At 32.6% G+C, this 26717-nt stretch overlaps 1 protein-coding gene across 1 annotated transcript; it reads left to right on the top strand.

The window, feature by feature from the left end:
* Window positions 1–21146: 21146 nt before the first annotated feature.
* On the top strand, window positions 21147–25464 carry LOC149559501 (peroxidase 51-like). The gene is made up of 4 exons (XM_089833412.1): window positions 21147–21681; window positions 22007–22201; window positions 23170–23335; window positions 24805–25464. The coding sequence occupies exons 1-4, from the start codon at window positions 21466–21468 to the stop codon at window positions 25197–25199; spliced, it is 972 nt and encodes a 323-aa protein (XP_089689538.1). The 5' UTR covers window positions 21147–21465; the 3' UTR covers window positions 25200–25464.
* Window positions 25465–26717: the final 1253 nt, after the last annotated feature.

The following is a 26717-nucleotide window of genomic DNA, read 5'->3' on the forward strand; positions in this document are numbered from 1 at the left end:
AATCCAATACAACATTCACAGACAAAGAATATTTCTTTTAAGGTTCACTTTTTGAGAGAAAGTCAATGAGGAAATCAGATTGGATTATATACCTATTAAAGAGTATATTTCATATATTTTCACAAAACCCTTACCAAAGGATACATTTGAGTATCTTTGTAGTAAACTTGGGGTCATAGCCCCTCCTAGTAAAAAATAAATTTCTTTGAATGTCATCAATCCAATGTATTATCAAAATATTATATCTAGATTGGTGTGTTCATGAATTCTCCTTAGAGAGAGAAGGTCCATTATGGTTTGGTACTGCAAATAATGATAGCCTTTTGAGGTTAGATAAAAAAAAATCAATATCCTTGGCCCCTTCACCATTAATGTTAAAGGAGCAAGATATGTGTGAAAAACATGATGCTATGTAGGGAGATATATGAGTGGAAGATATTGATACATTATGAATGGGGGAGTGATATTTTTTAGTTGGATATCCATAGTGATTAGGTGGATATATTTTAACTTTTTGCATTGATCAATTTTCCACTTCATATATTTTATATTAAGTGAAAATAGGTTTTGAAGGGGCCTTGAAACCCAATACAAGATAGGTTTTAAATAAAGGAACTTGAAACTCAAACCAAAAGATGTGCAATAGGCTCCACAAAGATAGATCAAAGCAAAGACAAAACATGACAAGGACAGAGAAGGGATAGCCAAAAAGTACATCTCCCCCACAAACACTAACTGGCGGTCAAGAAAAGAAAATACAATATGTCATCAAACCATCCCACAAAAAAGATAAACCAAATTAAGATCTCCACTTAGATCCTAGACTGTGAGATCTAAGGGTCATGTCAAAAGAAGAAGGTTTTTTTGGATGCTTTCCTTTAACTATAATCTATCCTTTTTCAACTTTATCCACCTCGGAGTACCAAGCCAATGAATCCACATGAAATGTCCCTTTTCTGATTTTTCATGATATTTCCAACCTCTAATCAGATCTTTAAAATCAAACAACTGCTATCACAAAGATCCACCAAATTCCTTAAGAAACCCCAAATCGGGTATGTTGAAAATAGTGCTAAAAGCTTCACAACTTCACAAATTATTAATGAATCTGAAAATGGAAATTTTTACAGAACTTTCAGCAGCATAACAGCCTACAAATTGATATTTCCAGATCCGTATAGCCTTTACACAACAGCTCGAAAATGTAGGACCAAAACTATGCTCATCGGGCTCCCGAAATAGCACAAAATATGCTCGGAAACACCACAAGAACACTAATAATCTATCTCAGAAGTTTAATCACGTCCCAATATATATATATTCAGCTCTATTTTAACAGCTTAAAGTATAAAATACAGCAGCAACCAAAACTGATATGAAATACTCAACCGGAAACACCAAACTCTTACAAAAATACACCCGGAAACTCACAAATCTGCACTGTTCAGCACAAAGGCAAACTCTGTATGAGCATGCACATGGAATGGCTTCAAACTCCCGTCCTTAGCCTTCCTGGAAACCTGCAAACTCCCGTTCTTGGGTCTCCCTGGAAACCTGCAAACTCCCGTTCTTGGGTCTCCTTCTCCACAGGTTTGGCAGCCTCTGAAGAATAACAAAGAATGAGTGAAAATCAAGTCTGGAATCCCCCCAAAATGCCTCCAAACCTCTTTAAAAAGGGCATAACTGTAACTCACGTCCAAGAGAGGTTAATGAAACATATTTTAATAATAATTATCATTTATTAGTCCAACGGTTTCCAAAGATTAACTCCCTTTTTCCGAAACTTCACTTTCTTGGGCCTGCCTGTCTTAGCAAAGATTATTATTTTTTAATTATTTGAAAAGGGGACATGACACCACATAACTAAGAGAACTAACAATATGCTTTCTTAGGGGTAAAAAGCCAACACAAAAAGATGTAGGGATAATAGGCTACATAAGGTAAACAAAACTAGCACCACCAAAGGGCACAATAGTTCCCATAGTAGCTAGGGTAGTGGTCTCCTTAGGAATAGGAGGAGAAGTAGAAATAGAAAAAAGAAAAAAAAAACATAGTCACTTGATTTACTTTTAGTAGGAGCAACAATCACACCTTCCTTTGATGGAGTCGTAGAAACATCCAAAGAGGAAGTACCCTTAGTGACATTAGAAGGAGACTTACCAAATTGGGTGGATATCAAAGAATTCTCCTATGAATGAAGAGGGTCCTTAAGAGTTGAGCATCAAAATCACCTGGAACCACCATGAGGGGGACTTTTTTGGTTTTTTTTTTCCTATAACATGTATATGGCTTCCACATGCCCAATCTTGAAACACTTTCTACATTTTAAGGGGAAGTTTTCATAGTTAAGAGGTTGAATCCAAGTGCACTTTGGATACTTCAACTCAATCTCTATAGGTAATCCTTTAGAGGCTTCCATTTCAACAAGAATGCAAGAAAAGGTAGAGTGGAACTTATCAAAGGGGTTTTATCAATCATGAAGAAATCACCAAGGACATCCCTAGTTTCTTCCATGAATAGATCCACCCAAAGATGAAGCACAAGGTATGGGAGCTAAACCAAATAAGATCCTTCTAAATGGTTTTTGAAGAAGGGTTGAAGTCTACATACTGGGATTTCCCCATCAAAAGGAAGCAATTCTCCCATGTGAAAAATGTTGCAAGGAACAATATGTCTATCTGAATCCTTTTCAAATTTGATAGAAAAAACCCTAGCAAGAGGGAAAATGTGCATCATATATGAAATAATAGGCTTCCACTTAGCATAAATCCACTAGTGAAGTTGAGGAAGGGATGACCAAAAAACACTAAATATGTATATGATAGCATGTGTCAAAAAGTATAAAGGTATTGTATTGATCTCTTTTATTGATTCCACATTTAGATCAACAATGGTTGATTGAGAAATAGGGAAAGGATCAACCATTGTTCTACCAATACTCATTGTAATTATCATAACATAGGAATTTCCAACTAAGGGGTCACTAGTAGCAGCACAACCCTTATCATTAGGGTCCATAAACGTAGTAGCCTCATCTTGATTTTTCAAAACTTTGACTATAAAAATCCTATGCATAGAAGTAGCAAAAAAAGATTTCTCAGGAGCACCTATTACAATCAACCCAATAGGAATGACAACCATAAGAAGATCGGGTCCAACAAGATTGGATAGCACAACCTCAATAAGAGTAGAACCCCCAACAGAAGAGGATCGATCCCTTGTAGTCAAGGAAAGATCATCATCACTAGAAATGAATGGGAAGAAGAGGAAGATGAGCATGAAGGTTCCTTGAGGGACATTTCAAAAAGTATTGCTTGATGATCATGTCAAAGATTCTTGAGGTTTTCTTGCATTAATGTTTTTTTATTAATGTCAACACATTATTTTTTGTTGTAGACTATGAATCGTGCAATGTATAGTTTTGATAATTTGGATGACTTGAAGACTTTGAATTACCCGTAGTTGATGAATTTTAACCTAAAGAGGTGCACATGATTGTGTGAATGAGTTTTGGTCAAGATTATGGGTTACTAGTGTTATAATGTTCATGTTCTCAACAGGAGTAGAAGAACCCCCAATGTTGAATAATTTTTCACTTGATATGTTGACATCAATACAAAAGGGGGATATTGTTAGATGTTGTTTCTACATGATAGTGAGATTATTAGATGTATGTGTTAGATGTTGAAGTGATGTTTAATGATCATGTCAAATATTGTTGAGGTATGCTCACATTAATATTTTTTCATTAATATCAACACATTATTAGTTGATGTAGACTATGCATTGTGTAACATCCACTTTTGGTAATTTCAACTTGGAGACTCCGAGTTAACTACAATTGATGATTTTTAACCTATAGAGGTGCACATGATTGTGAATGGTTTTTGCTCAAGTTTTGGGTTACTAGTTTTATAGTGTTCATGTGCTTGAAGGTTGGGGATTTGGTTTGATATGAACTAAATTTGATGATTCAAAGGTTGTAATGTCAGTATTACCATAATGTTGGTAACTACAAGAGTTCATGATTTTGAGTACAACAAGTTATCTTTTGATTTGACTACTTTTGATAGTTTTTTCTTTATGACTATTTCTATAGAGGTTGAGGATTTGGTTCATATGAATTGAATTTGATGATTCAAAGGTTGTAATACTAGTACTACCATTGTGTTGATAGCTACAAGTGTTCATGACTCTGAGTACAATAAGTTATCTTTTGATTTGACAAAGTTTAATAGTTTAGTGTTATTTATGATCGGTGATATAGGTGAATTTGGATTTGATGTTGGATATGTTATGATGGTTTTAGATGATATTCATATTATTTGTTGGTATTTTTGGATCATGTGATGATCATGTCAATGGTCTACATTGATTGAGGATGCTAGAATTTCTATTTTGGTAGTGTGTGGAAATTTTTTCATTTAGGTCCTAACCAATTTGAGTAAGTAACATGATGTGATTCTTTGTGCTACAATGGAAATGATGTAAAATGTTTGTAGTTGAAGATTTGGGTCCTATCTAAGTACTAATAGACTTGAATTTTGTTGCATTGGTGATTGAGCATATTGGTTATATCTTTTATTATGCTAGGTTTTCTATTACACATAATAGACATTTATTTTTGTAATCGGTATAACTAAGAGTTCATTTTGTAATTGAAGAGTTCATTTTGTAATTGTGAGTGCATGAGGGATGTGGATGTGAGAGAGTATGTGACGATGGTATGAGTACAGATAATTGTACTTTATTATAATGTTATGGGCATATAAGAATCTATTGTTTTAGTTACATTTTAATGGATTTCTTGTCTAGCTTTATGTAATTGTAATCAAATTAGTGAGTTTGATAGAGGGTCATATCTAAGATCATAATGTGAAAGTGTGAATTATGTAGCAAGCCTTGTTTATTTGGATGCAAGCCTTTGGGTGTTTGTCAAACTTTTTTTTCTCTAATTCAATTCTCTTAACCAAGAATTACTTTTAGGATAGTACATCTTCTTTTGGTTTGGATTACCACCAAGGCTTTCCCTAACAAGTTTCCTTGAGAAAAAATCTAGTGTTCTTGTGTTATGTGTATAGGGTCTTGCATTTATTGTTTATTATTTATATCTATTTATGTTTGAGAGGTTTTAAGTTAATATATTATACAATCGATTCAACCTCCCCTAGTCTCAATTGTTCTTGCATTCATTGGGCCTACAAATTATAAATTAGATTCGTTGTATAGTAATATAGTATGATTCATTTACAAGTATGTAGTTGCTTCTATATTTGGTTAGAGAAGAAGAGTTTAAAGTATTATTATATAGATATCCCTTTTGAAGATTAATAATATAGTTTATAAGGCACTAGGGTATGGAACTACTCATGCTAGATCAACAAAATAGACTTGTAGAATCACTTCCCATTTTCATGAATTACACATTTTAGAAAGAAGATGCCCCAATAGATTCAAGAAGAGACTCAAAAACTAAATTCAATAGTCATCCTTCTCTAAAATATGTGATTATGAAAATAGAAAAGATGGAATAAAGTAAAATTTTGTCGAAAATAGATTGATACAAGTATGAATGTGTGTTTCAATCATTGTTTTGTCATTGATGTCAAACCAACTACTTGTTGGTAAGACAATTGCTTGTATGATTTGAGTACTATCATTTGTTTGATTGATGAAGAGGATTTGATCAAATGAGGTAACAATATAACCTAGAGGAAAGGTTGAGTTATGATATGGAAAAGAAGTACAAGGATTAGTTAAGATAGTGATAATATAGTGCATTGATAATCTACTTAAGGTCGCAAAGGATGGATAGATTAATTAAGTTTAGAAGAACAAGTTGAATTAAGTATGTCTTCCAAGCTTAACAATCTACATAGTAGGTGCCAAGAAAAGTTAGTGTGAGCTGAGCAGAAAATCAGTTGGAGCCAAGAAAAGTCAGTTTTAGTGTAACCTGAGTGATACAGTGTAAGTCAAGTAAAGTTTAATTGATGCTGAGAACTAGTAAACTTTAGTTCAAGCCAAGTGATTTGATAGTGGTTTTTGTGCAACGTAGTATGTGTTGAGCATCAAAAGCCAATCAATGCTAAGTGTCAGCATTGTGAGGAAGATCAAGAATTCGATGAATATGAGTTAACAAGTTTGATTTAGTGGATTGTGTGAACTGCATGGAAAGCTTGATGAGTTGGTGGCACAGAATTCATGGTGAACCATTTTGAGGCAAATTCAAAGAGGATTGAAGAAGTTTCTAGAAAGGAATAAAATGAAATGATAGGTAGATTCATTAAATCCTACCTAATCCAATGTAACCCTAAAATGGATGAAGGAGGATGAATGGAAAAAATATCTTAATTCTCTATTTATAGAGATGGCTAGTCAGAAGCAAAAGTTGTAATGTGTGAGAACCTAAGAAAGGCAAGGAGTCTAGGGCATTGCTTCATTCAATGACCTAAGAGAAGAGACTACATTGGCAAGCAAAGAAAGAAGTCTTAAGGGTATGTACGCTTGAAGGGTGAACAAGTTATCAGAGTTGAAGTGTGTGAAAGCCAAGTAGAATGAAGGATTGAAAAAGAGATCTATAATCTGCAAGTGTGTTATAAGTTGTTATTAGATCAAGCCTTACTATTACTTTCTAATCATTGCACTAGTCTAGGGTAAATCTTTTGGATTAAGGTTGACCTAATAATCATTTGTAAGTCCTTTAACTGAGTGACATTCCAAGTGAATGATCTAAAGTCCTCTAACAAGGCTCACTCCTAACAAGGTGATTGAAATCCTTTAACTAGGCCACATTTAATAGTGTACAATGTAACCTTTAACAGGGTTGGTCTTTCATAGGGCATCACTTCAAAAGAGTGAGAATGAGTAGCATGTTATTGGTGGGCTTTCCCAAATTAGGTTTCCACTTTAAATCATTGTGTCAAATGTGTTATCGAATATGTTATCTTTCATGTTTACATTTCTAAAAAGTTGATTTGATAGTAACCTACAAGTTTAACTAATTATATGACCTAATGGATGCATGCATGATGAAATTTTTTTATGGATATGGATTCACTAAGTTGTGAAAAAATTTAATTGCATGTTTGCACCTTGGATAAATGATTCACCCCCCTCTCAGTTATTCTAAAGAATTTCCACAATTGGTATTAGAGCACATCTGCTTAAGAAGATTAGTTTGTAAAGGATATGCACAAGAAGAAGGGATAGACTATGGAGAAACATTCACCCCTATTGCAAGATTGGAAGGAGTAAGAACTCTGCTTGCTTACTCTACATACAAAGGTTTCAAAGTTCATCAAATGGATGTTAAGTTTGCATTTCTGAATGACATATTGGAGGAAGAGGTTTATATAGAACAACTGGAAGGATTTGTTGATGCTGACAACAAAAACATGGTATGTAGACTACACAAAGTTTTATATGGTTTAAAGCAATCACCAAGAGCATGGTATGAAAGGCTTCATAATTATCTTGTGAAGATTGGATTTGAGAGGACTGGTGATAACAACAATCTGTACTTAAAGATAGAGAAAGGAAAAGGTATTTTACTATCTAAATTTTTTTTTGATGATATCACATTTGGAGGTCAAGATACTTTATGTAAGGCTTTTGCAAATGAAATGAAGAAAGAATTTGAGATGAATGTTGGGAGAGATCAAGTTCTTTGTGGGTATACAGAAAAAAGTTAGATGAAAATGATGAAGTCACAAGGAAAAAGGAAAGATTCTCTTCAAATTCCAAGGAGAATCATTTGATGATAGTTAAGAGAATAATGAGATATCTAAAAGGAATAAAAGACTATGGTTTATACTATAAGAAAAATGAGAAATTTGAATTGAGAGCCTACATTGATGTTGATTGGGTTGGAAATATTGATGATAGAAAGAGCACTAGTGGAGGAGTATTTTTCTTAGGCAAAAGGCTGGTTACATGGACTAGCAAGAAACAAAACTGCATCTCTCAATCTACTGCTGAAGTTGAATATGTTGTTGTTGTTGTAAATTGTACAAATATTGTATCGATCAAATAGCTACTCAAAGTTATGAAGGAGGAAATCACTAAACCTATGATACTTTATTGTGATAATACAAGTGCTATAAATATATCAAAGAATTTTGTGATGCATACAAAGACTAAGCACATTGCAATCAAGTATCATTACTTGAGAGAGTTAGTTCAAGATAAAGAGGTGAAGATGAAATATGTTAACACAAATGAGAAAATAGTTGATATCTTCACAAAAGCATTAGCTAAGGATTCTCATGAGTATCTAAGAGGTAAACTAGGGGTGACACCCCTCTCAAAGGCTATCTAAGAAGCATGAGAAGTGCCCTATATCAAATAAGTTGATTGATATATGTTGCATATTGATGCAGTGGATCTTACTTTAGGAGTTGCCTAAAGTAATCAAAGAGTTGGAGTTACAAATTAGTTACAAGCTAGGTGACCGAGGGAGAAACTAAAAATGTTTATATCTTCATATTAAGATGACAAGTCTTTGGCATTGTTGTCAAAGAGGGAGAAAGAAAAAGAAAGTGAGAAATATATAGGGAGAAATCCTATTGAAGTATAGAGGGAGAAATCATGATCCTACCAAGGAAGAAATTCTAACTATAGAGGGAAATGAAAGAAAAAATAGAAGAAATAGATACCTAGTAAGAGGGAGATAATGTAAAAAGGAGATAGGATGTGATCCGGAGGGAGTCATAAGGATGAGTTGATTGATTGTCTATTGATCATAACATAATTTTGTAACCTATTTAGAAGATGAAAGTTGTTGATAGAGGGAGAAATTTCAATACAAGGAATTATTTTCTTTTTGGTATTTTGTTGGTTGTACTGATTAAGATTGGTCAATTTGGTTTGTCATCAATGCCAAAGAGGGAGATTGTTCAAAATAGATTGATATAAGTATGAATATGTGTTTCAATCATTGTTTTGTCACTGATGTCAAACATGCTACTTGTTGGTAGGACAATTGCTTATATGATTTGAGTACTATCATTTGTTTGATTGATGAAGATGATTCAATCAAATGAAATAACAATAGAATCTAGAAGAAAGGTTGAGTTATGATATGGAAAAGGAGTACAAGGATCAGTTAAGATAGTGATATTGTAATGCATTGATAATCTACTTAAGGTTGAAACGGATAGATACAGTGATTAAGTTAAGAAGAACAGGTTAAATGAAGTATGTCTGCCAAACTTAACAATATTCATAGTAGGTGATGAGCAAACTTAGTGTAAGCTGAGTAGAAAATCAGTTGGAGCTGAGAAAATTCAATTTTAGTGTAAGTTGAGTGATACAATGTAAGCCAAGCAAAGTTTAATTGATGTCAAGCACCAGTAAACTTTAGTTCTTGCCAAGTGATTTGATAGTGAATGCCGAGTAATGTAGTATGTGTCAAGCATTAGAAGCCAATTAATGTCGAGTGTCAGCATTATGAAAAAGATTGAGAATTCAATGAATCTGAGCTGACAAGTTTGATTTCTTGGATTGTGTGAATTGTGTCGAAGATAAGCTTGATGAGCTAGTGGCATAGAATTCATGGTGAAGCATTTTGAGGTGAATTCAAAGAGGATTGAAGGAGAAATTTCTAGAAAGGAATGAAATGAAATGATGGGTAGATTCAATTAATCCTAGCTAATCCAACCTAACCCTAAAATGGACAAAGGAGGATGAACGACAAAATATCTTAATTCTCTATTTATAGAGATGGATGGTCAGAATCAAAGGTTGTCATGTGCGAGAACTTAAGAAAGACAAGGAGTCTAGGGTATTGCTTCATTCAGCGACTAAGAGAAGAGACTACATTGGCAAGCAAAGCAAGAAGGCTTAAGGGTATGGATTCTTGAAGGGTGAACACGCTATCAGTGCTAAAGTCTGTGAAAGCTAAGAAGAATGGAGGACTGATACAAAGATCTATAATCTACAAGTGTGTTGTAAGTTGTTATCAGATCAAGCCTTACTGTTACTTTCTAATCATTGTACCAGTCTAGGGTAAATCCTTTAGATTAAGGTTGACCTAATAGTCATTTGTAAATCTTTTAATCGGGTGACATTCCAAGTGAATGATCTAAAGTCCTCTAATAAGGCTCACTCCTAATAGGGTGATTGAAATCCTTTAACTAGGTCACATTTAACAGTGTGCATTGTAACCTTTAACAAGGTTGGCCTTTCACAGGGCATCACTTTAGAAGGGTGAGAATGAGTAGCATGTTACTGGTGGTTTTTTCCAAATTGGGTTTCCACGTTAAATCATTGTGTCAAATGTTTTATTGAATCTATTATGTTTCATGTTTACATTTTTGCAAAGTTGATTTGATAGTAACCTACATGTTTAAGTAATTGTCTGACCTAATGGATGCATGCATGATGAAAATGTTTTATGGATATGGGTTCACTAAGTTGTGAAAATTTTTAATTATACATCTGGACCTTGGATAACTAATTCAAACCCCCCCGCCCCCCCTCTTAGTTATTCTACAAAATTCCAACAAATTTAAATGACTAATTAGGTGAATTATTGTAAAACTATAACTAATAGACTTATATAGATATATAATGAGCTTAATTGTACAAAAACAAAAAATCAAGAAAGTTGGTCTAACTTGTGACTAAATTATAGTATTTGAGTGTAGGGGGCGTAGTGCCCTGCTAGGGAATCTAAAAGAAATTAACCTAAAGTTTCACTAAGTTTGTCAAACATTTTTTTTGAAAGATAATAAAAAGCAACATATATAATATAGTGAAAGAATTAATCACATACATAAAACCATCATAAACATATAACATCTCCTAAGAGTCCCATCACATTGAATCACATTTAAGTTTAATTAATATTAAATCTAACATATAACGATTCCATATCATGGAATAACTACAAGTATGAATTCATTTAAATAATATACAATCATAGGATGCCACTTGGCAATAAATAGAATACACAATCGTCCACTATACAAGTCATAGGGTATGAGAGGCTAAAAGAATATACATCATAAAATAGATTATATCATCTCATAAGATCTACGAAATTAAATACAATACACTTAGTATAACCATCCATGGATCATATAAATACAAGATTAGATAGAAATGAGAATTTGCACAAACACATCCAGCAACAACATCCAATAGTCAAATCTCAATGGTGTAAGAAAATGCACTACCACTTGACCTCATGGAACCTAAGTGGTCCACTCCCACTACACTAAGGAGATAGTCTCAAGTCCCAAACAAGATAACAATCCCAAAAGCCACAATCAACATCTAGGTCAAGGAAAATGTGAAAGCAATCTAATTCAAGGTACCAAGACACAAGTATCAACTAATCCCAAAGGCAAAAAGACACGTAGGAAATCTACTATGCAAGTGGGTAGGTGTCATTGCATGAGCCAACTCTAAGGTTACCTTAGTAGCCACTATGGACTTCAGACCCCCTAATGTCTTTATGCGGCATTAGTATCCTTTTGTACAAATAAGGCATACGAACAAGTCAACTCTAAGGTTACCCTAGTAGTCTTTTAATACTCCAAACCCCCTAGTGACTTTCTATGGCACCAATATCTTATTAATTCATTTTAAACCCATTTACTGAAATGTTATCACTTATTAAAATAACCTACTATGGGTTACCTGCTAGCCTCTTTAGGGCCTCATCCTCCATTGCAAGCCACTTCCAACATGACATACAAATAACATACCCTAAGCTTAGAAAAAGAAAAAGATCTCAAATGACTATAAACCACACATCAGTTTTTAAACAAGAAACTGCAAAGCATTGAAAACATCACTAATCAAAATCACATATTCTACCAATACGATCATCCTAACAAGACTGATACAAAATCAAGTACACATAAACCAAATCCACATCATAACATGACATCACCAAGAACAAATCACATAATCACCTCAATCCTATACAAGCAACTAAGAAGTAATCCAAAGATAATTGATCAAAGACTCAAAAGGTTATACTAGAAAAGTCACACCATTCACTTTAGTCCCACACAAGAAACTAGAAAGCACATCAAACATCTGATTGAACTCATCATAGCACACACATGAAACATCACGATGGTCAGGGCATAAAAGATCATATACAAAATATTATCGTGACATCACAAGACAAAACTCCTAAGCCTTTGGTAAACATCCTAACTGGTCAAAGCTAAGTCAACCCCGAAACCAACATTAGTAAACCACACATTGCATATAGTACACAAAATGTAACTTGTGTAATTCGTTAGGATTTGAGAACACAATAGTTTCATTTTCGCTTATAGGTTTTCAAGTTTCCATGTTTCATTTTTCAAGTATTATAATTAATAAGTTATTGATTACACTATAGGATTTCAGTTTTCATTTTCATGTTCAAAACACAAGAATTCAATATACAAGCAAGGATTCAACTTTTGTTTCCAAGTATATCAAGTTGATAGAGTTTTTGAATTATCAAGATATGTAATAAATTTCCTTAACAATAGAAATCATTTCCATAATTACATCATCAAGTAAAATATGAGTTTACTTAAAAATAATCAAATTTCCTAGTTAAATTACCATTATCATATTACTTTTTAAAAAAATTATTAATAAAGTAATTAATAAGATGTTTAATAAACCAAACTAGTAATCACCCATTAATGAAATTTAAATATTATCATCAGTAATCAATAATAATTATTATTATTAATCATAATACTTATTAATTTACTAATAAAATAATAATTTAGTATTAATTTATTAATAATAACAAATATCTAAAATCTCATTATATAATAAATTATATATAACAAAATAAATAATTCACAACTTCATTAAATTAATTATAATTAAATTAAACTAAATTACAAAATTAATTTAATAAACTTTAAAAAATAATAATAAGAATGAGATTATGGCCCACCGATCCTATTGGCAATGCTGTCGCAGTAGCAATACATAGTATTGTTGTTGATGCAGGGGTACATGTTATGCAATAGCCAATAAGGGATGCCACTAGAAAAGAAAATTAGGAAGAAAGGGGGGTGGGGGGGTGGTGGCCCCCACCCACCCAAAAATAATATGTTAAAAGAAAAAAAAAAAAAAAAAAAAAAAACATAAAACACTTGATATGGTCCCCCATAATTAAATTCACATTCCTCCTTTGAATATTTAATAATGTAATTATATAGTAATTACAAATTAATTTGTAATTCATTATTTAATATATAGTTTTTGATAAATTCTCCAATATAACTTTGGTATAGAAAACTGGATCAAATAGCCAAAAACTAAAAAACTAAATTGATTTCCTTTTCAATTTTTATAACAATTCAAAACAACCCTTCAAATCCATCGAAAAAGGGTTTCAAAACTAAATTCATTCACCGATATTTTTCAAGAAATAAAGAGCGATAATTTCAATACGAGGGTTTCAAATTTCCAATTTACATATAGATAATTTCAAAGCGAAAAAATAATAATATCACAAACAAGGGTTTTGGATTCAATTCATATGCAGAGGTTTCTCAAATGAAGAATGATAAAATCACATACTAGGGTTTCAAATTTAATTCTATTTTGAAAACAGATTCGCAAACATGGAGAAGACAAAGAAATCAAGAAAGAGCAACTATTGCACAAACCCACAAGATCCTACCTGGATCTTATGCTAAAACAACGAATGCACAAAATACGCAAGAATTTCCTTCCTTTTGAAAACCCTCTTCTCAAAAATTGGCTCCTCCAAACCTATGTAATTGCAAAATGAGCACTAGATCTCTGATAAAGAGTTCTCCCCTAAATTTAGGGCTTTGGTTTTGCAATCACATGAGAAGACTCGTTGATCTTTATCTTTTATTATTTTATTATATTTTAATATTCATGCACAATATTTTTTCCATTTAATTAAAATATCTTTATCAAATTAATTTCTCTCTCTTTAATTAATTTGTGAGACATTTTTAATAATATATTTATTAGTTCAGCTAATAATATTATTTAGAGTTTATTATTAAAAATAAAACTAATAAATTATTATTATTAAATTAAATAAATATAAATACACCTAAATTAGAACTTTAATAAAATCTTTAAATTTAATTCTTTTATTTAATTAATTTCTCAATTAATTAAATATAATTAAATATTGAATTTTCTTTATAAAATTTCCTTTAAATTAAATCATTAAATTATCTTTTAACTTGATTTAATTATAATAGAAAAATCATAATAGACCCACAAAACCAAATATGAAACCTCAATTGCAAGACAAAGCACAAAGTCAAACTACAGAGTTAAACTCACAAATTCACATAACTTGAAAAATTTGGATAGGTAAACAACTCAAATACTTGTCCTACTTTCTAGGACAATTGTCTTAGGTTAGGATTTGGACTCAAGAGTTATCTCCCCACTTATACCATTGAGATATTGCGATAGGGTATGCTCATCCTGGCAATTCAAGAAATTCGATACTCGGTACCTACAATCTGCATAAAATCCATGCATGTACATACACATATAATCTAAACTAAATAGGCAATGGTGGGGAGTGGTACATTCATGTAGATCCTAACTAGCAGGTGACTATGACTCCCTCCCTCAACCACATCAGAAATGTCAAACACAAAAGAAAACAGACATCTACACCATACACATGCAAGTATGGGGTAAGTAACCATAGAAATTGCATATAACTAATCCATCTATCTAACATCATGAAATAATTGAAATCACTATATGAACATACATATATCATCATCGAAGTAATCCTGAAATAACTAAATAACTCATCACATAAATCAACTGAGTCTAAAGTGACATATAATCAAATCCGATAAACAAGTATTGATAATCATAAAACATAATTATAGAATATGCTTAAAAGAATCTAGAAAAACAAAGCTGAAAAGTCAACTAGGGGTAGGCATTATAGGGGGTGTAAAAGTAATAGTGACATTTACCTATGAAATGATGAGAATGTCCTAGAAAATATTTCTTTAGACATGATGGTAATGAGTACTTTTCCCCAATGTTTTTGATTGAATTATCCAAGGATCAATAGGATGTTATCAATCTTCATAGAAACGTTTTGATGATTGTGTAACTTATACCCATACACAAAAAAATGGGGTAAAGGTTATATAAAGGGGTTTTCTTCGGTCAAACTTGTATTTAGGAATCAACCTTGAAAATGAAATGAATTTGCATAAAGGAAAGTATGTAGAAAGGTAAGTAATCGATTCAAGTTGCATAAATCCTTATGGATGGATGTATAAATCACTCATACCTATGAAGATGCCTAAATGTACTTTAAATCCAAAGAGTTGGCCTTAGGATGTGATGTAGAATCAAGGATTCCCTTATAAATGCATGGATTGTGAATATTACTTGTATATCTTGAATATAGCTATGCTTGGTAATTACTCCTATAAAGGGGTAATAATACCAATAAAAGGAAGGATGTTCTTAATTGATTGATAATTCCTCTATTTATCCATCATGGGATAGAAAATTTATTCAATTTAAGAATATATTTTTACTAAATGATCTTGAAGAATTGGTGACTACGAGAAACTTAATCTTGGATGCTTTCATTTGAATCTTGAATGTAATTGCTCTTGATTTCCTGAAAACTTGGTAGCTAGATTGCAAAATTCTTGAGTATAGTCCTTGATATAAATGAGGAGATAAAATGGGTTTTTGTACTCAATCCATCACTTTGCAATTAAAATGTGATCTAGGTAAACCAAAAAACCTAATCTCTTATTAATACACATACATTAGGACCAAGTAAAACTTAGGCCTTGATCCTAAGGGATATGATTTCATTGGTGACATGTCCCATGAAGAATGGTCCAAAATTTAAATGCGATATTAGAATAGGTGAAAATGTGAGCGAAACGAGTAATCAAGTTGCTAGGATCAAACATAACAAACATCAGATCTTAAAATACCCAAAATGGGGTCTAATGGGTCTAAATAAAGAATTACTTATGGGTATTATCTTTGATCCTGAAGAATTGGAGACTTTGAAAAACTTAATCTTGGATTCTTTCCTTTAAATATTGAATCTAATTGCTCTTGATTTCTTGAAATCTTGATAGCTAGATTGCAAAATTCTTGAGTATAGTCCTTGATATAAAAAAGAGGAGAGAAAATGGGTTTTTATACTCGATCCATCACTTTGCAATTAAAAAGTTATCGAGGTGAACCAGAAAACCTAATTTCTTATTAATACCCATACGTTAGGACCCAAGTAAAACTTATGCCTTGATCCTTAGGGATATGATTTCATTAGTGACATGTCCCATGAAGAATGGTCCAAAATTTAGATGGGATATCTGAATTTATGTCAAAAGGTAAGAGAAAAGAGTAATCAAGTTGCCAGGATCAAACATAACAAACATTAGATCTTAAAATACCGAAAATGGGGTCTAATGGGTCCTAATAACAAATTCCTTATGGGTGTTATCGTTTTAGGACAAAACACAAAATAGGAGAAAATACTAACTTTACTTGTTTACTCTTTTCCCAACTTTATAAATAGTCATAAATAGTCATGCAACCTCCTATTTTATGTCTTGTTTTTATTTTTGAAACAAAAATGTGACCAATATATTTTTAAATCTATTTAGATAGCTTCCCATGGAGAGAGAAAATTTATATGACTTGACATGCTTTGTAGGATTTCTTACTTTACATGGATCACGTTTAAAATTATTAAATTCATTTGAATTTTAACTTTATGTACATGTTTGAGAGTTTTATATACATTAGGATGTATGGTCACTTTAATATTCAACCACACTTTAGAGTAGGAGTCAAATGTAAAGGTGAAATTTACATATTTCCTACTTAGTATTGTGCCTATTTTGAGGAAATTTCTTTAGAATTCACATATTAGCAAAGGGCTAATATTGTGTATGGTTTAAATTCCTTATCCCTTTCTTATCTCCAAACACACATAATATTTTCCTCACACACACATACTTAATACATTTACTTAACCCTTTTATTTACTACACTCAAATTGACATTTACTTAGATTTTATCATTAACAGTTAAACGTGATGACTTTCCTAGCCAAAGGCACATGTATGGTTTTGGCATTAATCTCATGCTTGTGGACTTGACCCTTACTTGGGTGGGTGCACCAAGATGGTGTACAAATTAGTGGACACCACAATAAAAACTAAAAACATGAATAACACGATCAGGTTCTTCATAACCTAATTAGGTTATATGAAATTTCAAAAAGTGGCTAGGCTTGCTTACCAAGCCTATCAAAAATACATAAAATAAATAAAACCCAATTGGGTTTCTTGGATAAAAAATCTATTCAAAATCCAATCGGGTTATCGGGTTATGAAGAAATAAAAATAGGCTCCACTCTGGAAGCTATAACTTTCACATCCAGACTTTGATTGACTCCGTTCAAAATGTGTTGGAAAGATATTGAAGAAATCTACAACGTAATGCAACTAAAATAATAGTAAGGCATAAAATTGTTTTTTTCAATCCATTATAAGCAATCATGGTCTAAAATAAGTAGTCCTTATTTTCCAAACATGGAGCGAATAGGTAGTCAAGAGTATTATCATAGTTTTTATCTTTCTATCATCTCTCTCACACCCCCCTCTCCCTCTCTCACTATCTATCATATCCCCTTCCCTCTCACTCTCTTTATCTCTCTATCTTATCCCCCTCCCATATCCCCGCCACCCTCTCTCTCTCTCTCACACACACACACACACACACACACGCCCACGCACACACACGTGTGCGCATGCGCATGCACACACACACGCACACACCCTTCTCTCTCTCTCTCACTCTTGCTATCCTATCCTTCACCCTCTCTATCTATCTATCTATCTTTGACCCCTAATCCCTAACCCCCCTCTCTCTCCTTGGCCTCTGATCCATGAAATGAGAACTTCACGTAGAGAGAGAGAGAGAGAGAGAGAGAGAGAGAGAGAGAGAGAGACATTAGAGAGAGAGAGGGGATAGGATAAGAGAGATGGAGAGAGTGAGAGAGAGATGAAGTGATGGAGAGAGAGGGACATAGGAGAGAGAAATTAGGGGATAGGATGGAGATAGAGTAGGGGATAGAGAGATAGAGGGATAGGAGAGAGAGAGAGAGAGAGAGAGAGAGAGAGAGAGAGAGAGAGAGAATGTAGGGGATAGGAAGAGGGAGAAGGGATAGGATAAGAGAGAGTGAGAGAGATGGAGAGAGTGAGAGAGAGATGAAGTGATGGAGAGAAAGGGACATAGGATATATATATATATATATATATATATATATATATATATATATATATATATATATATATATATATATAGAGAGAGAGAGAGAGAGAGAGAGAGTGGTTGTTTTGTGCTACAGTAGGGAGTACAACTTTTTCCTTTATTTGTTTGTCCAATCAAAACAATTTATTATTCAATTGCTTTTTGCAACTATAAAGTTTTTATCTATATTATATTTGAAATAATTCATAAAAACATATTTATTGACAAATTGACTTGTTGTTTTGTAGGACTTTTAATTGTTTATATACAAAATACAACAAATTATTTTAGAGACTTTATACATTTTACTATTGCATAAAATTCATATTATTTTCTTTGTCAGTAAGAACTAGACGCTTTGAATCCTTGTTAAAATTTGATTAATTCTAACATCTTACTAAGTAGAGTTGACTTTTAAAACAAGTAACCAACATAAAGTTGTCTCCCTTATATAAAATTCAATAATTTTAAGTTTGTTAAAGTATGATCAAGAATAAACGTATAGAAAATAGTGTAATATACACATGGGTGTATGCATATAATATGTTCGCGTTGTTCCATGCAGATTTCCTAGTCTAACTTAGCAAGCGCTTCATATAAAATAGACAAATTTTAAATGGCCAAAGCTGGCCATTAATAAGATTGTGTCCTGTTGCCACGTAAGTTACACTATAGGGAGAAGTATGAGAGACAAGTGTCTAACTAAAACGAATTCTTTTGCTGGCTTATTTTTACGTATTCCTTTTGTTTCTTATAATATCAAAAACAAGTTCTTTTGCCAGCTTATTTTTTGTTATTAGTTTTGTTTTTAATGATATCAAAGGAAACACGAATTTGAAAAAATAAATTTATTAGCAATCAATTAAGAGATAAGTTTCATTAAAGTTTTATTCTATATTAATTTATGCCATTTTACATTGTATATCCTCCACTTTGACTGTGATATCATCCTTATTAAAATTAAATTACAAGTCCTATAACAAATCAGAATTCTTAATAAGTGTTTATTGGATGTATGATGTTACTACAATAATGATTGATTTTGTATGAAATTATATTGTATCAATTAAACATAATAAAATTTTGGATCATATATCAGAATATTAATATTTTATTAGAAAGAGATGAGTGATATAAGAAATAAAAGGAAATATCTAATTGTAAATAATAATGACAAATGTAATAATAGGAAAATATTGACAAAGAAATTATAATCATAAAGTAAATTAAAGAAATGAAGATTAAACATGATAATTTAAATATATAATTATATAATAAAACATCTGAATATTGTACTATAAATAATATAATATAATTATTATTTAATAAAGATGATAAATAATGAAAAATTATTATATTTCAAAAATATATCATTTTAATTTTTAAAAAATATTTCTTTATAAAATGTGTATCAAATTTCTATTGATTTTGTGTAGATACTACATATTCTAAAAGATAAAAAGCGCAACTAAAGATCATTTCTTAGAGTCATTCAAGTTGAACAATGTCCTAAAAGTTAGAAAAAATTAAATACAAGCTACTTAAATAATTATTATTAAAAAGATATTCCTAACAAAATCCTACATTGATATGTAGGTTTCTTCAATATATCAAATTGTGTTATTGTTAGGATTCAATTGTGTAATTTCCCCATTAAAATATTGCATGCATTCCTTTTTTAGGAGTAAGGGGCCAAAGAAATCTTAAGAATTGATCATTGTATCTATACACTACTGACAAGAGTAGACTCTTGAGAAGTGAAAAATAATCTAAAGAATGCACCAATTAAAAAGGACAGCAAACCTAATCTAGTTAATTTAATTTCCATTCTATTTCTTGTATCTTCTACGGATTAAGTGAATATAAAAAGTTAACAACCTTTTTTCATCTTTTCTTGTTCAAACAAAAGTTACTGAAAATGATCACATTTAACATCCAGATATAATTCAATTTACAAATAAAACTACTATCATCATGAGTTAATATTAATAGACAATCCTAGTCTACTTAATTTCTTTTCCATTCTATTTCTTATTAATCTTCTACTAATTAAGTGAATATAAAAAACAACTAATTTTTTGAATATTTTCTTCTTCAAACAAAAGTTACTGAAAATGATCACATTTAACATCTACAAATAATTCAATTCAGAAATAAAACTACTATAATCATGAGTTAATATTAGATTAATACATTTGACAAATAAGATGTTAAATTTTGATTTTTTTTAAATCAAGGGAATGCCAGTCTATTTTAAAGTGAGCGGGATGAACCTCAAACTTGACCACAACAGTAGACAATTTGATTAATTGAACTACCTTCATTTCCCCTCATTTCACATAATTGATGTGATTGATGCGATGAAGTCCTCCCATTCCACATAGACATACCTGCATTTTTGTTTTTACTTAGTACATTCTACCATTGATAATGGTCTTGAGCTTTAGGAGGAGAGAATTCAGGGAATGTCCCGTGAAGTCTGCAAAGAACATCTCATAAAAGCAAATTCACATGTTTTAAGTGATGACCAGTAAAAAGAACAAGGGTTGGGGGGAAATTAGACAGGGATAAAGTGTACTACAAGCTGGCAATTCATAACTCTGTTACAAAGAAAATCTTTGTTTAAAGACACCCACGAGGGTAGAAAAGGCACTCTAGAACTGTCTGGATTTGTATTCAACATGGCACCTCGTTTTTGACCATTGAATAGTTGTGTAGCCTTTTGATCACTTATATCCATGCATGGTATACAACATGCACACGGCATCTCTGCGTGGAAACAATTGTAGATAGAGATTCCTTTTCATCATATACACAAAAAAATATACATATTTTAAGACTACTGACTCTGTAGCTTTGTTGGTACCCTTTGCTTTTTTAATGAAGTTGACTCTTCTCTGCTGATTAGAAGCATTGATTGCTGCTGCTTAGTTCCATTCTTATATATACTATACCAGGGATTTCTCCATGAAGGGCAGAACTTGTGAGCCTTTGGTTTAAGCATCCTTAATAGTCTATAGAGTTCTCCGCACTAGAAGAATTTGTGGGTAGTTATAGTATTGGATCACTAAGTACTATTGGTTATACTTTTGGTTCCATTGGTCATTTGTCGGCATCAATTATACTTACTTTCTAGGAAATCAGCAAGGCATTATAGGACTTTTGTACCGTTTAACTATGGGAGGAAAGTTAGGCCTGGTGTTGTTGGTATTGTTGGGAGTGTGCATTCTTAAAGGATCAGCTCAATCAAGTCCTCTTAGTGAGAAATTTTATGCCAATTCATGTCCCAATGTTGAGAAAATTGTACAAAATGTTGTTAGTCAGAAATTCAAGCAGACATTTGTGACTATTCCAGGCACACTCAGGCTTTTCTTCCATGACTGCTTCGTTGAGGTAATGTGTCCCAAGAAACCTAATTTTTTTCGTTTTTTGAAATTGAATTAACTTCTTTCAGGCAATTATAATGGGTCCCAAGAAACCCAAATTTTCGGTCTTTGAAATTGGATAATGTGTCCCAAGAAACCCAATTTTTCGTTTCCTGAAATTGGATTAACTTTCTTTTAGCTTGTGGCAGAGTTAGTTTAAGTCGGTGCAAGGGAAAGCATTTCTTATATTAATTGGTGATGGATTGATGTGAAAATTAGCGTTTAGCATGCTGTGCCATGGTATGAATGCGAGGAATTCAGCAATGTGAAATGGTTTATTTGTGTTGTAACAGGGATGCGATGCCTCTGTGATCATTCAATCTACTGCAAACAATAAGGCAGAGAAGGACTTTGAAGACAACTTGTCCCTGGCTGGAGATGGGTTTGATACTGTAATCAAAGCAAAACAAGCCGTAGAGAACGTGTGTCCCAACACGGTGTCTTGTGCTGATATCCTAACTCTTGCTACCCGAGATGTTATTAAATTGGTCAGTAATCTTTCAAATTAATATTATCAATATTATCAGATATCTGCATTTCATTTGTAAACAAAGTTCTTATCTAGATTCAATTGTGTGTTTTAACATCAATGCTTCGGATCATACTAGGTGATTCATCAGAAAATGAAAAAATAATCCTTTGTTAATATGTAAAAGTAAAAATAAATTTTGTGACCTGTTGTGTAAAAGGAGATAAACTATCAAATTCTAACACACTACTACAACCATACACAATTTGTGTTAATTGGGTCTTTAACATGGAACCTCACAATAGGTGCATAGTGAGCGTCAATTGAGAAGAGTCACTATAGAACATTACAATTGAGCTTTCTAGGCAATAATTACCCATAAGAGGGATTATATTTTTGATAAATTCTGAGTTAACTGGGTCCATGAACATGTAATCTCACAACAGTTGCATAGTCTTTTCTATAGGATGGAATTAAGTGAATTTGGAAAGTATCTTATAGAGTTCAATTGAACTTCCTATACAAAGATTACTCATAGAATTGAACTTCCTATACAAAGATTACTCATAGAAGGGGTTATATTTCTGACAAAAGCTGTGCAGGGCTATCAGGCTTATATGCCATTGCATTTTATATGACATTGTGCTTATCATCATAAATGTACAGATATTTTTTTTGTCTTGAATTGCTGCCACCATGGAAATCTTTATGACATTTGGTTTGACATTATAAATGTTGGCAAAATGTTTAGCGCTCGTCTGACATTCATGATAAGGACTTAACCATCTCTTATGTACTACAAGTTGAATGGTTTTTTGATCTTTTGATACAAGAGCAGTCACACTCTAACAATAAATGCCTGTATAGTTCAGGAATCAAACCTATTTCCTTTAAAACACTTGATTATCTGTTTTGCATATTCTTCAATGCCTTCAATATGTGTCTCTTCAAAGAGTTAAAAACTTTTAATTTTTGTGTTACGTACAGGCTGGAGGGCCAGGGTATAGTGTGGAGTTGGGGAGAAGAGATGGACTCATATCTCAAGCATCCAGAGTCAGTGGAAACCTACCCAAGGCTTCATTCACCCTCGATCAGTTGGTCTCCCTCTTCCAAAGCAAGGGCTTAAGTCAGACAGATATGATTGCTCTATCTGGTAACAAACCCTACCAACTTTTAACTACTCTAATCATAATTTATCTTAGTTCTTATCATCTTGGATCTTGGATCCACAGTTCATGTTTCAAGGGGAATGTTAGTGTAAGTACACTTATTATTTGGTGTTCTGTGGCAGACGAATGTAATATTCCTATTCCACTTTGTTTAAAAAAGTTATTTCATTAGGACGGCACATCCGGAAAATATTCAAGAGACACCTCAAAATCGTCTACTGTTATTCTTTTTATTATTTCCTTAGTTTCTTGATCCCACCTAACCCAGATGTGCAATCCAACTAATGACAAAGACAGATTCCAAATCCCTTATCATTTCTTGTTCGTCGTTTCTTCCTTGGAAGTTGTTCCTGATTCTAAAGTTTTTCCTCTAGGCAGCTTCTAGTTCTCCACTGGGTATCACCTTTTGCCAGGTAGAAGCCTTCGCATATGACTTTTAAAATGCCAACCAGATTCCATGAATGTGCTGAAACATCAATTAATCTAGGTCAAGTTTCTAAATTGTGAGATTGGGGAAGTATAATTTAAAATTTATTTAAGGATTCAAATTTATTTTTAGTCTTAAATGTAATTTGGGTTGTTCAAATATTAGGTTCAATTTTTGATATGTCCGCTGAGGGTTATTGGAGGGCTTTCCCTGTAAAGAGCTAAGCTCTGCAAATTGCTTGGTAAACTCTATATTCATTTCGATTGAGAAAAGATTCAATGTAACCAACAAACGAATCTAAGATTTCTCATTTAGATTCCTAAAATGCAATCGGATGCCATGAATGTGCTGAAGCATCAATTAATCTAGGTCCAAACTCTAGAAGTTTTATCAAGCTGTCATTTTTCTTTCTTAAATGCAAAGGAAAATGTATATATTTAAGAATTCAATGTTAATCGCAATTTTCGGGCTATTTGACTCGGTCTTGGTTGTTATTTTAGGTTGTCCACATCATAGATCTCTTGAATCCATCATATATTGCTCAGGTGGTTATAATTATAAGGAGGCTTACCCTGTAAGAATTAGGCTTCAAATTGTTAGACTAAATCCTCAATTGAAAGAAAAACTCAATATAACTTATAGATCGACTCTAAGACCTAATTATATTGTCAAAAACTTCTTGGATAGTTCGCTTGATCTTGGTTGTAATGTAGATTGTCGAAATTGTAAGATTAACTCTTGATTTGTCCATAGTATGGATGAGGGTTAGATGAGGGTTATAAGAGGACTCGCCCTACAAAGACCTACACTCCAGATTGCTGGATAGACTCTTGATTTCTTTTGGTATAAAAAAGACTCAATCTAACAATAAATCAAATCTAAGATTCAATCAATTTCCCTACAAACAATGGTGGATATCCACAAAACAAGAGGAGGACAGATTTAAGATATAAAATTAGTATATGCCTATATAACTCTACAACTACACCTTGTTTTTACTAATACCACGTTTTCTTCTTTGATCAGGGGCTCACACACTGGGATTTTCTCACTGCAATCAATTCGCAAACAGGATATACAGCAACCCAATTGACCCCACACTGAACAGTGGCTATGCAAGCCAGCTGCAGGGCATGTGTCCCAAGAATGTGGATCCCACCATTGCTATTAACATGGACCCTACAACACCTCAAAAATTTGACAATGTTTACTACCAAAATCTGAAGAATGGGAAGGGCCTCTTTACTTCGGATCAGATCTTGTACAGCGACCCCCGATCAAGAAAAACGGTTGAAGTTTATGCAAGGTATCCCTCTCAATTCAATGCGGGTTTCATTGCAGCAATGAGAAAACTGGGAAGGGTTGGTGTTAAGGTGGGCAATCAAGGAGAGATCAGAAAAGACTGCAGCACCTTCAATTGATAATGTTCATGTCTCAAGCGATTTAGTGGCTCTGGATTGTGGGGTTTGAAATTTTTAAGGCTTTGGAAGTCGGCATTTTGGAATGCAGATTTTGGTCATCAAATGTTTATTGTCCTTTGATTTTTATTCATTTCCATTCATAATAAAAGCAGGGGGATTTGTAATAGCAACAAGGTTGGATGTATGTGTTTATGTTCAGTCCCAGAATTGTACAATTTTGTATTGCAGTTGATCCAATAAAATCCTTTTTGAAGAGATTATATAATTTTGTAAGTAATATGACAGATTGGTATTAAAATGATTTTGTGTTCGTCAGCTATGTTAGATTCGGGGAAGATCGCTGTCAATTTGATGGTTTAACTGCTCTGATGTGAAAGCGTTATGATACTACTCAGCAATCTTTCTCAAATTCGTGCCTTTTTTTTGTAAAGTAAAACGTAAGCACACTAGTTTTTTTCCTTCATATTTGTCCCTAGTTTTTGCCCCTTCTTATGATGGGCGTCGGTAAGTGTGTTTTTATAATTATTATATAGATATAGAAAGCTTTAGAATACTCATGAATTGTGTGTGGTTATTTATCCTTTACGATAAAGAGAAATAGAGACTCAAAGACAAAGTTATCTAATTATTAATTACACAATTTAATAATAATTAGTTAGAATGATAATTGAAATGTAAAATTAAACGTGAAGAGATTAAATTGTTTAATTTTTAAAATAATGATAAAGAAATGTATTGTCAAGAGACATAATTTAATTTTTTTCATGCATTCAATATTTTAGAACTGTAATAAATTCAATATATTTTATAGGTTGATTGCATTTCACGAGGACAATATTGTGTTGCTTAGAGGTAAGCTAATATTCAATTATACAATTATCCTTTGATAAATTCAAAATGTATTAGAACTATAACACATTTATACCTAGGACATTCAGATATACTATACACAATTATCTTATGGGTTGATTGCATCCCATGAGTTTAATATTGTGTTTCTCAGAGGCAACTTGTATTATGCCAACCCAATTTGGCACTAAATATGTAATGATAGTTGAACTCAAGTATCTTCATATGGAAAAACACACATTGCACTCCACACGTCACTTGCAATCTGCAAATTGCACACCGTGCACCACACAACTACACTCTACATGCCTCACATCACACATTGTGTAAATGCATTCTGCACATCACACACCATACACCACATGAGTGCACTCTCACACATCGCATGTTACCCTTCAACAGTTACCACCCTTTGACACCCTTTAACACTAGGCACCCTTTGACACTTGGTACCCTTTAGCACCCCTTTGACACTAACCCTTCGACACTTGACAATTGGTAATGACTGGAGCTATGGGATCGGAGCTAAAATGCAAATTGTGATTTATACTCTGTCATGCCCAAAAAATACAGGGCAAAACACAACTATATTTTTTAAAAAGTTTTTTCTTAGTTTTCTTTAGTTTTTCTTTTTTTGATATCCTAGTTATGATTGGAGTCCTAGTTACC

Source organism: Cupressus sempervirens, chromosome 5 (assembly GCF_028749045.1).
Source record: "Cupressus sempervirens isolate cs-2001-9-10 chromosome 5, ASM2874904v1, whole genome shotgun sequence".
Classification (NCBI taxonomy): domain Eukaryota; kingdom Viridiplantae; phylum Streptophyta; class Pinopsida; order Cupressales; family Cupressaceae; genus Cupressus; species Cupressus sempervirens.

Bases quoted from the DNA above. Each gene is read 5' to 3' on its own strand.
- LOC149559501 (XM_089833412.1), top strand. From the start codon at position 21,466: ATGGGAGGAAAGTTAGGCCTGGTGTTGTTGGTATTGTTGGGAGTGTGC. The intron at 21,682-22,006 runs GTAATGTGTCCC...GTGTTGTAACAG, and splicing joins TCCATGACTGCTTCGTTGAG to GGATGCGATGCCTCTGTGAT. The intron at 23,336-24,804 runs GTAACAAACCCT...TTCTTTGATCAG, and splicing joins AGATATGATTGCTCTATCTG to GGGCTCACACACTGGGATTT.